This window comes from Momordica charantia (genome assembly GCF_013281855.1).
Source record: "Momordica charantia cultivar OHB3-1 chromosome 5 unlocalized genomic scaffold, Mcharantia_2.0 BLBB01000005.1, whole genome shotgun sequence".
NCBI classification, from domain to species: domain Eukaryota; kingdom Viridiplantae; phylum Streptophyta; class Magnoliopsida; order Cucurbitales; family Cucurbitaceae; genus Momordica; species Momordica charantia.
In genome coordinates, this window is record NW_028275163.1 from 18,629,013 (window position 1) to 18,642,204 (window position 13,192).

General features: G+C 28.4%; 1 protein-coding gene across 1 annotated transcript; it reads right to left on the minus strand.

Annotated features, from left to right (window-relative positions):
- Positions 1 to 6,081: 6,081 nt before the first annotated feature.
- Positions 6,082 to 7,735, minus strand: LOC111025244 (two-component response regulator ORR3). The gene is made up of 5 exons (XM_022303085.2): positions 7,387 to 7,735; positions 7,206 to 7,294; positions 7,053 to 7,130; positions 6,558 to 6,628; positions 6,082 to 6,467 (listed from the first exon to the last, which is right to left on the minus strand). Exons 1-5 carry the CDS (start codon positions 7,472 to 7,474, stop codon positions 6,203 to 6,205), a joined length of 591 nt encoding a protein of 196 aa, XP_022158777.1. The 5' UTR covers positions 7,475 to 7,735; the 3' UTR covers positions 6,082 to 6,202.
- Positions 7,736 to 13,192: the final 5,457 nt, after the last annotated feature.

Consider the following 13,192-nt stretch of genomic DNA (forward strand, 5'->3'; position numbering starts at 1 on the left):
TATATCATAGTTATATCGGAAGTATATCACTAATAAATTGGAAGTATATCAAGTACATATCAAATATATATAAGTGGTAAATCAATGATAAATCATATATCAGTATTATACCAGCATTATATCAGAAATTATATTAGTGGATCAATCAATGGTAAATCATAGAACCACATAATAAGTTATATCAAAAGTAAATCAACTATATATTAGATGTATTTCAAATATATATTAGATATATATCAGAGTTATATCAGTGGTAAATCAAACAATAGTAAATAATATAATCATATAAGAAGTTATATCAGTAGATATCATGATTATATTAGAGTTATACCAGTGGTAAATCAGATACATATGAAGTATATATCATAAATATATCAGTGTTATATCAGTGGTAAATCAATACATGGTAAATCATAGAATCATATAATAAGTTATATCAGTATATATCATAGTTATTTCAATCCTATATTAGTTGTATATCAATGGTAAATTAAAAGTATGTCAAGTATATATCGGTGGAAATCGGAGGGAAATAGAATTTCAAAACGGTTGAAAATAGTTGAAAGGGAAGTTACCATGAAATGACATGCATGGAAATTGAGAAAGAAAAGGGTAACTTACTGTGAAGGAGAAATCGAAGGAAAGAGGAAGGACATGAATATGTAATCAATTAGAAATCAGTAAGATATCATAGGTAAATAGAAACCAAGGGTTCTTTTGTGTTTATGGATTTTTGGGCTGCTGGGTATATTTGGAATTTACATAGTGGGCCTCCGTTTTTTGCCAAAAAAACTGCTATATTTAAAAAACTCAAATCTTGTTGCTATTTTGCTTATTTTCCTAAACTTTTTTGCCATATCTCAAGTTGCCTCATAAATATATATTAGGGGATTTGTAATGGGTAGTATATAAGTTTTCTATATTTAACAAAATAGCATGCCTTTTTGATATTTTTAAATATATCATTTTTTTAAATCCTGATTTTAAAATTTTCAATATTCCCAAGTTACCTTTATCAGTTATATGCGTAAACTTTCCCAATTTCTTTTCGTTCTTCGTTCGTTTTGATTTGCTACCCTCTCTCAAGCACAAAAACCCATTGAAGGTGAAAATCATGGCATGTTGATCAATCTTCGTTCAATTTCATTCAAGTTCGAGTTCTGATTTTCAATTTCATTTTGATTTTCCATCTTCGATCTTTGTTCTTCCATCTTCGCTCGCAAATTTCATCTTCGATCGGTGAGGCTTTCATCTTCGCTCGTAGGTAGCTCAATTTCATTCCAGTTCGAGTTCTGATTTTTTATTTCATTTGATTTTTATTCTTCGTTCTTCGCTTGACAGCTTTCATCGCCGATCACTGAAGCTTTCATCTTCACTCGCAAATATTTGATTTTCTTCATCTTTGATTTTAGCTTCAGTTTCAGATTTATTATTCTTAGCTTCAAATTGCATGTTGGTCAATTTCAAATTTTACCTATGATTTTATTCACATTTCAAGTTTTCATAGTTCAACATTTTATTTGATTTTGAACCAATTTCTGTTGAATTTTTACTATATTTTTTACGTGATGAAACTGTTAGATATTTAACAGAGGAATTGATAGAGATTTAAGAGATGAATTGTAATATTCAATGATCCATGAATTGGTAATTGTTTCGATTTTTGAGTTATCGATTAGTTTTTGGGATTTTGCTATGAATTGATATCAGTGATATTAATTACTGATATATTGAATGAAGTATATCAGTGAGGTATATCACATTTATATATATTCTATATTTGGTATATCTATAACTGATATACTCAATATAGGATATATCTGTAAATGATATAATCAATATATAATGTATCAGCTGCTTACATCATGTTTTTTAATTTTAGTAGTATATTGATTATTTTTTAAAATTTGAGTGAGATATTAATTGTTTAAATTATTTTGAGTGGTACCTTTACTCATTTGTGTCGGAGTATTATTTTTCTATGAAATTGTCACATACTTATAATGGTTCAATTAGTCTTGTTGGTAACCATTCTGACTGGGGATCTATAGTGATCGATGTTACTGTATTACCTTCTATGTTTAAACGTCTACTAGGAAGGCCTCGAAAACAAAGGATTCCTTCAATTGGCGAGGTGAGAAAGCACACAAGATGCAGACGTTGTCAATGTGTTGGACACAATCGTAGAACTTGTAAATTTGGACTTGTTCAACAATGATGTATAAGTAGATACTTATAATTAAACATTTGTAGTATATCAAAGATGTATATCAAAACATTGTTTTTATGATTTGAATTTTACAATGAAGTAGGTTTTTTATTACAACCCAATGTGTTAATCCAATGAAGTTTGCTTATATGATTTTGCTCTCGTAAGTCAAGGTTGATGACATAATTTAGATCATTACATGAGTCTATATATCATATTTATATCAATAGTACATCTATATATCAGTAATATATCAGTGATATATCAAGTATATATCGTACATATATCACTAGTACAATTAAGTTTGATTTAAAGTTTTAAAGATCAAAACGAAATCAGCAGCAATGCCATTTTTAAAAGGTTTAAACATCATTCTTCGGTATCAACATCAACATCAAATAAGCAGCAAAGTTCTTCAACCAAAAACTTAAATGTTTAAACATCATAACTAACCAGTAGCATAAACCAAAAGTAGACTAACAATGTCATTCTTAAAAATCTATAAAAGAAGAAGCATAAGTTCCAACAGTCTATAAAACACATGAGTTTCATTCTTGTGTAATCTTTAGGTAAAAACTTGGACCATCAATGTTCGTTCTTGGTGATTGTCGTGTCTTCGAAGATAATATCTTTGAAGCTTTTTATTTTTCCATAGACAACACTTTTGGCGTTGGTTTATATTGTCTTTTGGGACAAACGACATCAACATTTTCGACGATGTTTTTTTATTTTATTTTTCGTGTTTGTACCATTGCTTTTATCTAAAAAAATTTATTTCATATATTAGTAGTATATCAAAAAACATATTAGAGGTAATATGTTCGAAATAATTGGTAGATATCATAGTTATATCAGAAGTAAATCAATTTCATATCATATATATATCAAGCATATATCACATATATGTTAAGAGTATATCTGTCAACATTAATATATCAGAAGTAAATCAATTTCATATCATATATATATCAAACATATATCACATATATATCAGGAGTATATCTGTCAACATTAGTATATCAGAAGTCAATCAATAATATATTAGAAGTTAATAAGTTCTATATCACCTATAGTAGAAGATATCATAGTTATATAAGAAGTAAATCAATTTCATATATATCAGGAGTATATCTGTCAACATTAGTATATCAGAAGTAAATCAATAGTATATCAGAATTCAATCAGTTCTATATCACCTATAGTAGAGATATCATAGTTATATCAGAAGTAAATCAATTTAATATCATATATATATCAAACATATATCACATATATCAGGAGTCTATCTGTCAACATTAGTATATCAAAAGTAAATCAACAGTATATCAGAAGTCAATCAGTTCTATATCAATTATATATCAGTTGTATAATAGTAAATCACTATTTTACTTGCTTTGACCCTTTGTCTTGTATTTTTTTTATCTTCGTTCCATATTTTTTGTTTCTTCCCATATTTTCCATACTATTATCAGTTGTATAATAGTATATCAAAGGGAAGTTACAACGAAAACTGTAATAAAAGGGCAGGAAATCGAAATAGAATTTCGACCTGGTTGAAATGGTTGAAATAGAAGTTACCACAAAATGGCATGCATGGAAAATGAGAAAGAAAACTTGAAAGGAACGTGAACTAATTCCGAACTTATTGTGAAGGAGAAATCGAAGGGAATGGGGAAGGAGATGAATGTGTAATCAATTAGAATTGACATGCATGGAAAATGAGAAAGAAATTTGATACTTACTAAAAATGAGAAATAAAACTTGAAAGGAACGTAAATGTGAATGTCAATGATGATTTTCGACAATCAATTAGAAATCAGAGGTAAATAGAAACTTAAGGGTTTTCTGGGCTTCCACCAATGTTTTGGGCTTGTGTTTATGGTTTGTTTAGGCTGCAGGGTATCTTTGTAATTTAGATAGTGGGCCTCCGTTTTTTTGCAAAAAAAAAATGATATAGTTGAAAAACTCAAACCTTATAGTATTTTGCTTATTTTCCTAACTTTTTTTTGCCATATCTCAAATTGTCCCTATATATTAATTACTTTTAGAATTATTATTTACTAGTATAAATAATTAGTTTTAAAAAATATTTAATATTTTATTCACGATTTAGTAAATATGTCAATAAAATATATATTGATTGTTTAAAAAATGGAATCGAGAATTAGGTCAGAACATGCATTTCTTATTCTTGGAGCAGAGAATCAACCATACGATAGTTTTTGTCATCCCTGTAGAGACATGAAAATACATGTTTAGAAGAATGGAAATAAACTTTTAAAAGATAACTTTTAGAGAGATAAAAAAGGAATTTAGAAAAATAATCAGTGAAAGAAAAGTTAAAGACAGAATGAGAAAAAGTTTTAGAGAAAAATAGTAAAGTTTAGAGGAAAAGATACATTAAAGAAAAATAAATAAATTAGAAATAAACAAAAAAATTATAACGAGAAAAAATTTAGAGATAAAAACAAGATTCTAAATATATTCGTTAGAGAAAAATAAATAAATACAATGCGAAATAAAAGTTACAATGAATGAAAACTAAACGAGAATATAATATATAATTTTCAGAGGAAAATAGACATGGAAGGGAAAGTAAAGTTACAAATGACAAAATTTAGGAAGAGAAAGGTTCTGAAAAATATTAAATTTTTAGAGAGAGAAATGAAAGTTGTAAGAAAAAAAGAAAAAAAAAATGTAGAGGTAAAAAATTTGGAGAGAGAGAAATAATGACAAATATTTAAGATATTAAAATTGTAGATAGAGATATTTTAAAAGAAAAAAAAAATTGCAGAGGGAAAGAGAAATTTGTTAGAAATAAATATGTCAAAAAAAGTTGAGTATTGGAAAAAAAATAAGATTTAAAAATAAAATTCTATTTTAATTTTTTTTTTCAAATTTACATAGAATATATCAATTGCCATCGAGTTATGCTCACTTTCGCTTTACATAATAGGTTCCGTCTACTTACTCGCAATCATAATAGGAATGATTCTGAATGAAAATCAATTAGAATGATAATGTTATTCTTTGATGTTGTTTATATAAATTTTTTGGAACCGTAATCAAAATTTCTTTGTTTACCAAAAAATATATCCATTTCTCCTTCTTAACTAATTACAAATACATTGGTGTGCTAATCCTTTTTAATTAGAATAATAATAAATTTTAATTTAATTTATCACTTATATTTTGATAGTAAATAACTTTTATTGGAACAATTTATTTAATATTAATGAATAATTAAAATAAAATTACATTAAATAAAATATTATTTTAGTTGAACAACCATAATTTAATATAACATATTATAAATTTTATTATTCTAACATTTAAAAATCATCATTTCTATTTTAAAAAATCTATTGATATTAATTAATATAAATTGATATTATTATATAATAAATTCATATCAACTAATAAAAATTGAAGTATAAATGGAGAAGAAATTATAAAAGTATAGAAAAATTTAATTAAAAATTATATCAACTTAATAGATGAGAGAGAAAAAAAGGTAAAAGTTGTAAATTAATTATAATACATGTATGGGATCCACATAATAAAAATGAAAATAAAATTGATGCGCTTGTAAGAGTATAATGAGATTAAAAAAAAATAAAATTAATGGGATCAGAGGATGTTACGTTGAAAGGGGGAGAACAACTAGATTCTCAATATTAACTCTGCTCTTTTTTAATTAATTATTTATGATCACTGTTTTAACCTTTTAGAACTATAGGAAGACACGTAAAATCACTTTGAAGACGATGAAAAAAAATTACTAATGTGAAATAAAAGAGAGATTTTCAAAGAGAGAGAGAGAAAAAAAAGGAGAGAGAGAGAATTGAAGGTTTCAGTTTGAGTTTCCCTAATTGAAATGCAAAACAAAATTGAATTACTAGAAGAATCTTCATACGGTAATCGAATTACCAATTACAACTTCTGTACTCTATGTACAATTTCTCTCATGGCGGATTTATGTCTAATTAATCATCACATCACAGTCGCGACGCCATTGTCGTACCTTCGTCTTCTTCTCTCCGCCGCCACATCGTCTTCCATGGCCGCCTTCCTCTTGCTACCGTTCGTCTGCGGCTGCGGCTGTTGTTCTAACGATTCCAATTCAGTCTCCGACTCGGTTGTTTCTTCTTGATTTTCATCCTTCGCCTTCGCCTTCATCATGTGCGGTTTCAGTTTGTTCACATCGCACAATTGAACTGGCTTCAGGAAGAACTCTTCCGCGCCTTCTTCCAAGCATCTGTGCTTCGCATAACAATCGAATCAAATCCAATCCAATCAACAGATCGTCAGATTTCGGAAAATTTGCAGATCGATTCTCCGGTTTTACCTGCTGATTCTCGAAGGTACGTTTTCCGATGACATTATCACGACCGGTATGTTTCTTAGAGACGACGATTCCTGCAAATTTACACGAAATTTTCATGTCAATTCTATTCCTGCTTTCCTCTGTATGTTTAATTCTTTCTCGAGAAAAACAGATTTTCCCGGAAAGTTCCAGCGGTACCGGTTGCGCCAATTCCTATCTAGTCTGTCTGTTCGTTTGTTTGTTTGAAAAGAAAAACAAAATTTGCAGGAAAGTTTCTGACAGGTTCACATTGAGGAGAATTGGCACAACACAAATTCCCAAATTATAAGGAAAATCCGCGGAATATTGTACAGAAGAACAGATCTAATCGATTGGAAAGCAAACAGAAAAGGTAGGTAAGAAAATATTCTCTCAGATTTTTCATCAAGCAGGTGGTGGACGGACGGACGCATCCTTCAGGAAAATTCAAAAAAAAAATATTCAAAAAGTAGAAGAAATTCAACCAAGAATTATTACCTTAACCTTCTTGAGCAAATCGAAGCCAGTCATTCCCGGCATGCAGTAATCAGTAATGATAAGATTCACCTCCACTTCCTGCAAAAGAAAACAAAAATTTCAGAAACAGAGAGATTGGAAATGGAGAAGAGAAATCGAAATCAGAATGTGAACCTGATGATCGAAGTCTGTAATCGTAGGTTGATCTTGATGAACCAAGCCAAGAAACTCCAAAGCCTTGCTACCAGAATCAACCGCAGTGACTGAAGAAACCAGAAAAAAGGAAAAGATGATCCACCAACACCAATTTGGATTCGAAGAAATTAGAGAAATTGAAGGAGAAAAGGAAAATTACCTTGATAGGAGGAGGTTTTGAGGAGGCGCTCGATGAGCTTCCGATCAATGAGGCTATCATCGACGGCAAGAACATGGAATTTGGACATTTTTTTTGGAGTGGAGAAATTAGGGGGAAAATGGTGGGTTTGGCGTTGGTTTTAAGAGCAAGCAAGAAGACCCACCACGATGAACATCACACGAAGCAAGATCCGACCGGATTTTGTTGCAAATCTTTTTATTTTTTTTTTCTTTCTTTCTTTTGAATTGAAAGGCAAACGATGAGAAAAATAAAATAAAAAAGAAAAAATAGAAAATAGAAAATAGAAAATGGGAAATGGAAATGCGTATTGGTATTATTATATATCAGACGAATCGTGCCCAATATCTTCCCAAGTGATCGGGAAGTGGGACTGGGGCCGTCTTTCTTCAATTATTTTTATAATAGTCCACATAAGAATTCGGATTTGTTTCCATTATTTTCTGGATTTTTTTTTAAATAATTATTTTTTAAAAACAAAGGACAAATCTAACATAGGTTTCAAACTAATTACAAAATTAGGGTAGATAAATCGCAGGGATAGACTGCGATTTGCCCAAAATCGTAGGCGATGGCTGCGATTTATGTCGAAATCGCGGACCGCGATTTCATTAAAGTCGCAGCCGACTTCTGCCTGACGTGGCGCAAATGGAGCCACGTCTTTGCTGACGGGCCATTTATTTTTTTTAATTATTTTTTTATTTTGAATTTCGGCTGCGACTTCCCTTTGTTTTTTTTTTGTTAAATTTGGGAGGGGCAGCCCTTCCCCACTTCCTCTTTTATTTTTTTATTTTTTATTTTTATTTTATCTTTTGAATTTAAAAATTATAACCCTGCAACTTCCCACCAATATCCCTTTGTTTTTCTTAATTTTATTTTAAAAGATCATAATTTAAGAAAAATACTATCATCTTAATTTTCTCCATATTTAGAAAGTAGTTCTTAATTACCTACCACATGGACATATTCCTATAATGTAATAATTTACAACAAAATAATTGTAAAACAAACAAAACCCTAATTATACATATCCCAAATTTTGGTTGTTTTTTAAAGCCATGTATTTCGCGATGCAAATGACAAAACATGTGAGTTTCATGTAATTTATACCTTTACTTTTATGGTTTTATTAATTTAATAATTTTTTATCGATTTAGTTTATATTAAATTTAAATGTTATTTTATAGAACATACGAAGATGAAATACAAGAAGCTAAATGACATTTTAATCATCGAATTGGTTTTAATATAAGTTTAAACTTTTAGACTTTAAATGACATTTTAATCAAATTTAAAAATAAAAAAATAAAAAATAAAAAATTTAATCACATCTTAATTAAATTTCGCAATATTAATAAAATAACAATATATAAATAAAATAAAACAAAAAATAAATAAAAATGTGGAAAACATAAAAAGGTAAAAGTCGCGTACAATGTACCGGACTTCCACCTAATCACCTGCCACGTTTGTACGAAAATCGCAGGCATTGTACGCGAGTTTTGACTTTTATTTTAACCTAACCTATTTTTGTCAATAGTTTTGAAAACATAACTTACCTTTGAATTTATTTATTTAAATTACATTTATTTTATAGTTTTTTTTAAACTAACATTATTTTTGTAATTTATTTTTAAAACTAGATTATTTTAAAACTTTGTCCTTATTTTCTTTTTAAATTTTAGGTTTAAATATTATTTTAGTGTTGGTATTCTCGAGTTTGTCTCTGTAGTTTTAAAACCTTTATTTTGATCCTTAAACTTCCATTTTTTTTGTTTTCTTTTTAAATTTTAGATTTCAATACTATTTTGGTTAGGTTACTGTCGAGGAGTTTGGTTTATTTTAGTGACCATAGTTTTAAAATGTCTATTTTGATCTTTGAACTTTCAATTTTTCTTCATTTGAGTTCAACTTTTGAAATGTTGATTTTGATTCTTGTAGTGATCATTTCTACCTCATTTCTTTATATCATAATTTTAACATGACACCTTGCTCCATTAATTCTTTGAAATGTAATTATAAATTTATATTAAATAGTTTCCACTATGTTAAAATTATGCAAGTAGGAATCTAATTAGTCACTTTTTAAAAAGTATCTGAAACAAAACAAATGTTTGAAGAGTACTTGAGTATTTTGAAAGTACAGAAGAGAAGTATGGATCAAAATATTATCTAAACTTAAATTTTACTATTTATCATTGCATTTCATCTTTAAAAAAAAAGTTACTAAGATCTTTTCTAATGGTTCAATGATTTGAAGATCAAAGTTGTTAGTACATTTGACTTCTCAATTTATAAGTTTTGATGATTTTTAAGTGAACTAACTTGTCACAACAACTCAAGTCACAAGGGATTGGTGCATCTTTTTATGAACTATAAGTTTTCTTGAATTTAATGCACAAAACATATCTCTAAGAGGCAATAAATAAATTCGAATTTTTACTATTATTCACAAAACTAAAAAACAAAATGTCTATTACGAAAGTATAAAAATCATTATTAGAATGTAGATACTAAGAAAAAAATAGTTCTAACCTTTTTTTAGATGAGTTCTAAAATTTAGCGCTTAAATTTTTTATTTGTTTCTTGCTTATAAACTGGATAAGATGTCTCAATTTTCACCTTAAACTTTCAATTTCGTCAATTTGAACTTTAAACTTATATAAATGTTAAAAATTTACCATCTATTCAATTTCCGCTAATTCACTCACTCAATTTTACAAAAGAATAATGTAAAAAACTAAAAAAAATTTAGTGAAAATCAAATTTTGCACCCAATTAAGTTTGATTAATGAACAAGTCAACAATTAAATAACTCCATCAAAATTTAAAATTTCAACAAAAATAAAACCCGCTTTAATGTCATGATTGTCTTAATTTATCATCAATTTCATATCAAATATATGTTTTATAATTATTTGACACATATGATGATGTGAATCAAGGGAGCACCATTGTCATGCCTCAAGGACCCATAACGAGATCAAAAACCAAGAAGCTACAACAAGCTTTACTTTCTCATGTTCAATACTTGGTGAGCTCGGCTAGGGATGATCAAAAGAGAGATTGAACTTTTCAAGTGAATATCTTCCAAGTAGAGCTTAAGGGAGGCGTTGCATTAAATGAACTTAGAGTTCATTTAAAGGAGCTGAAGTTGAAGTGGAGTTTAACTCAAGTTGCATTCAATAAAGCCAAGTTCAATTCAAGGAACTCAAGTTGCATTAAATGAACTTAAGTGCATCTCAAGCTTCATTTATTGTAAGTCATTCATCAATTAATGGAACTACACTTCAAACTATTTCAAGTGAAGCTTCATTTATAATTGGGAGGTTATAAAGACTTTGAAGGGTGACCAAGACTTCAATTCTCGGATTTAAACCTCTTTTTATTATATTTTCAGTTTTAAACATTTCATTTATGTGTTTTAAGTTACATTTTAGCTAGTGGATGTTATGGTCATCATGTAATTGGGAGTTACAGCCTTTCAAATGTCTTTAGGTTATTTTAGGGTTGTTTTGGAGGCTATAAATAGCCTAGTTTGTTTCCTTTGAAAGACAGATTTTGATGATTGAATGAAAGTTGCTATTTTGCTTCAAAAAGCCTAGAGCTTGTTTTCCTTTGCATTTCTTATGTTTTAGAATTGCATGTTAGAATCATTCAAGTAGCCTTGATCAAGCGAACTTGTGGAGTGATTCGAATCTTGAGTTTTGAAACAAGTTTTCTCTACTCTTGATCTTGATCATCAAGGTAAATCCGTTCTTAAACTTTTCCTTGGGTTGATTCCATACTTGTTTTCGGGGTTTTTGGGATTGAGTTTTATGGATCTTGTTCGTTAGCAAGGTTTTTAGATCCAACTCTCAAGGGTTTCTTATCATATGAGAGTATATTTTTCAATTCAACATATCTTCAAACATAAACCTATCAAAGGCTATGAACCTATCAAAGGCTAACATCATAAAAATGATAACACTTTTTTAAAATATAAGGAGAAAATTGTGATACTTATCCAAGTTTAAGATGCAAATCGATGAAACTTAGGGTAAAAATTGGTACATCTTACCAACTTTATCATTAACAATGATATTATCCCCTAAATTTTTATATTTGTCCAAATTTCAATTTCTGAGGTTTGAAATGTTCTATTTCTAGTCACTACCCTTCAGATAATTCTTTATTAATAATTTTAACATAAACTTTAGATATGTTTTAAAACTTGAACAGTTTTAAACACTCATCCAAACATACATCTACTCATGAGATAAATGAACAAAAAATCTATGCCTCATTAGGTCTTTTTCCTAAACAATTTATGAAAAATTATTAATAAGAGCTAAAATAGTTTAAATGCCAAAATCATCCCTTTTTTTTCTTTTTCTCTCTTTCTAGTACAATAAGTGTGATAGAGGATTTAAATTCATGACTTCTGGTTAAAGACAGATACCAATTACTATTGAACTAAACTCGTAATGACAAAATTATCTTTAAATTATAAGAATCGTACAAATCACATCTTCAAATTTTCAAATTCAGCAATCACCCCTTGAGTTACAAATGGTAACTACCATTATAATTCATTAGTGATTGAGGTTTAATTGTAACAGTTTCATAAGTTTGAGAGTATAATTTTGCAACAACCATTATAGGAGAAATTTAGGATTTAGATTAGTTTAAGGTACAATTGTGTAAAATTTCTTGGAGTGGTTTTGCAGTTTTTCTCCTTTTTTTAGTTCAACGATACATGGATCTTTTAGTCGATGATAAATGTCTTAACAAATTATTTAGGCTCAGTTAACTTTATAGTGGTAATTTTTCTTGTAATTATAACTTTTAAAATATTAAAATAAACACTACAAATTGCTGAACCTTACCGAGGCGGCTCAGTTTTAACCAAAAACTTTCAATTTCATAAATTGAACTCTAAACTTAGAAAACTTCGTACCATTTTTGCCATTTACCCAATTTTCACTATTTTCACCCTCTAATTTTAACAAATAGCAAAGCAAATATTCTCATCCAACTCACCAATTTCAACAAAATTGAAGTTTTGTCAAAATTAAGTGCAACCCACCATACAAAATTGACCATTTTAATCAATCTCCCATATCACAAATTTTAATGGAAATCTAGCTCAAATCTTGTTTTTCTCTGAAGTCCCATCAATTTTTCTATTATTCATATATTTTAAAGGTCATCGAATGCCTATGGAAATGTTTTCCTTTAATAATTATCCAAACAAAATCTATTTGGAGAAAAAAATTTGCAACATCCAACCAAGTTTACAGTCTCATTTGATAAAATTTTAAAAATTTAATTTAGAAATTGATATATTTTAGCACATCGAAAGCAATAATTTAAATACCAGTAAAATGTCAACGTCAATGAATATTTCAAAAAAAATTATAAAAATAAAAAAAATTCATAAAAAATAACTTTTTAAATCAACAAATAAGCATCTCGCACTTTTTTATTTTAATTTTATTTCATTTTTATACTTTTTGCGGTTTGTAATACTATACAAATATTAATTCACCTCTCATATCCACTTTAAATTCATTTACACATGAAAATGTCGATATTTCAAAATTTTATTGTCTAGGTTTTTTCGTAAGATTTGACGTCAGCATTTTGGTGGCTGAAGGTTGTGGCTTCTTTATGGCAAGAGAGCCCGTGGCCAGTCCTATGTTGTGGACACATGTTAAAATATCTTTGGCCTTTAATTCAGTGGCAGCAGACGTGTCAAATTTCTGTCGTTTTGAATTTATTATAAATGACAGATTTTATTTCTCAA

Bases quoted from the DNA above. Each gene is read 5' to 3' on its own strand.
- LOC111025244 (XM_022303085.2), bottom strand. From the start codon at position 7,474: ATGTCCAAATTCCATGTTCTTGCCGTCGATGATAGCCTCATTGATCGG. The intron at 7,295-7,386 runs GTAATTTTCCTT...TGGTTTCTTCAG, and splicing joins CAAAACCTCCTCCTATCAAG to TCACTGCGGTTGATTCTGGT. The intron at 7,131-7,205 runs GTTCACATTCTG...TTTCTTTTGCAG, and splicing joins TTACAGACTTCGATCATCAG to GAAGTGGAGGTGAATCTTAT.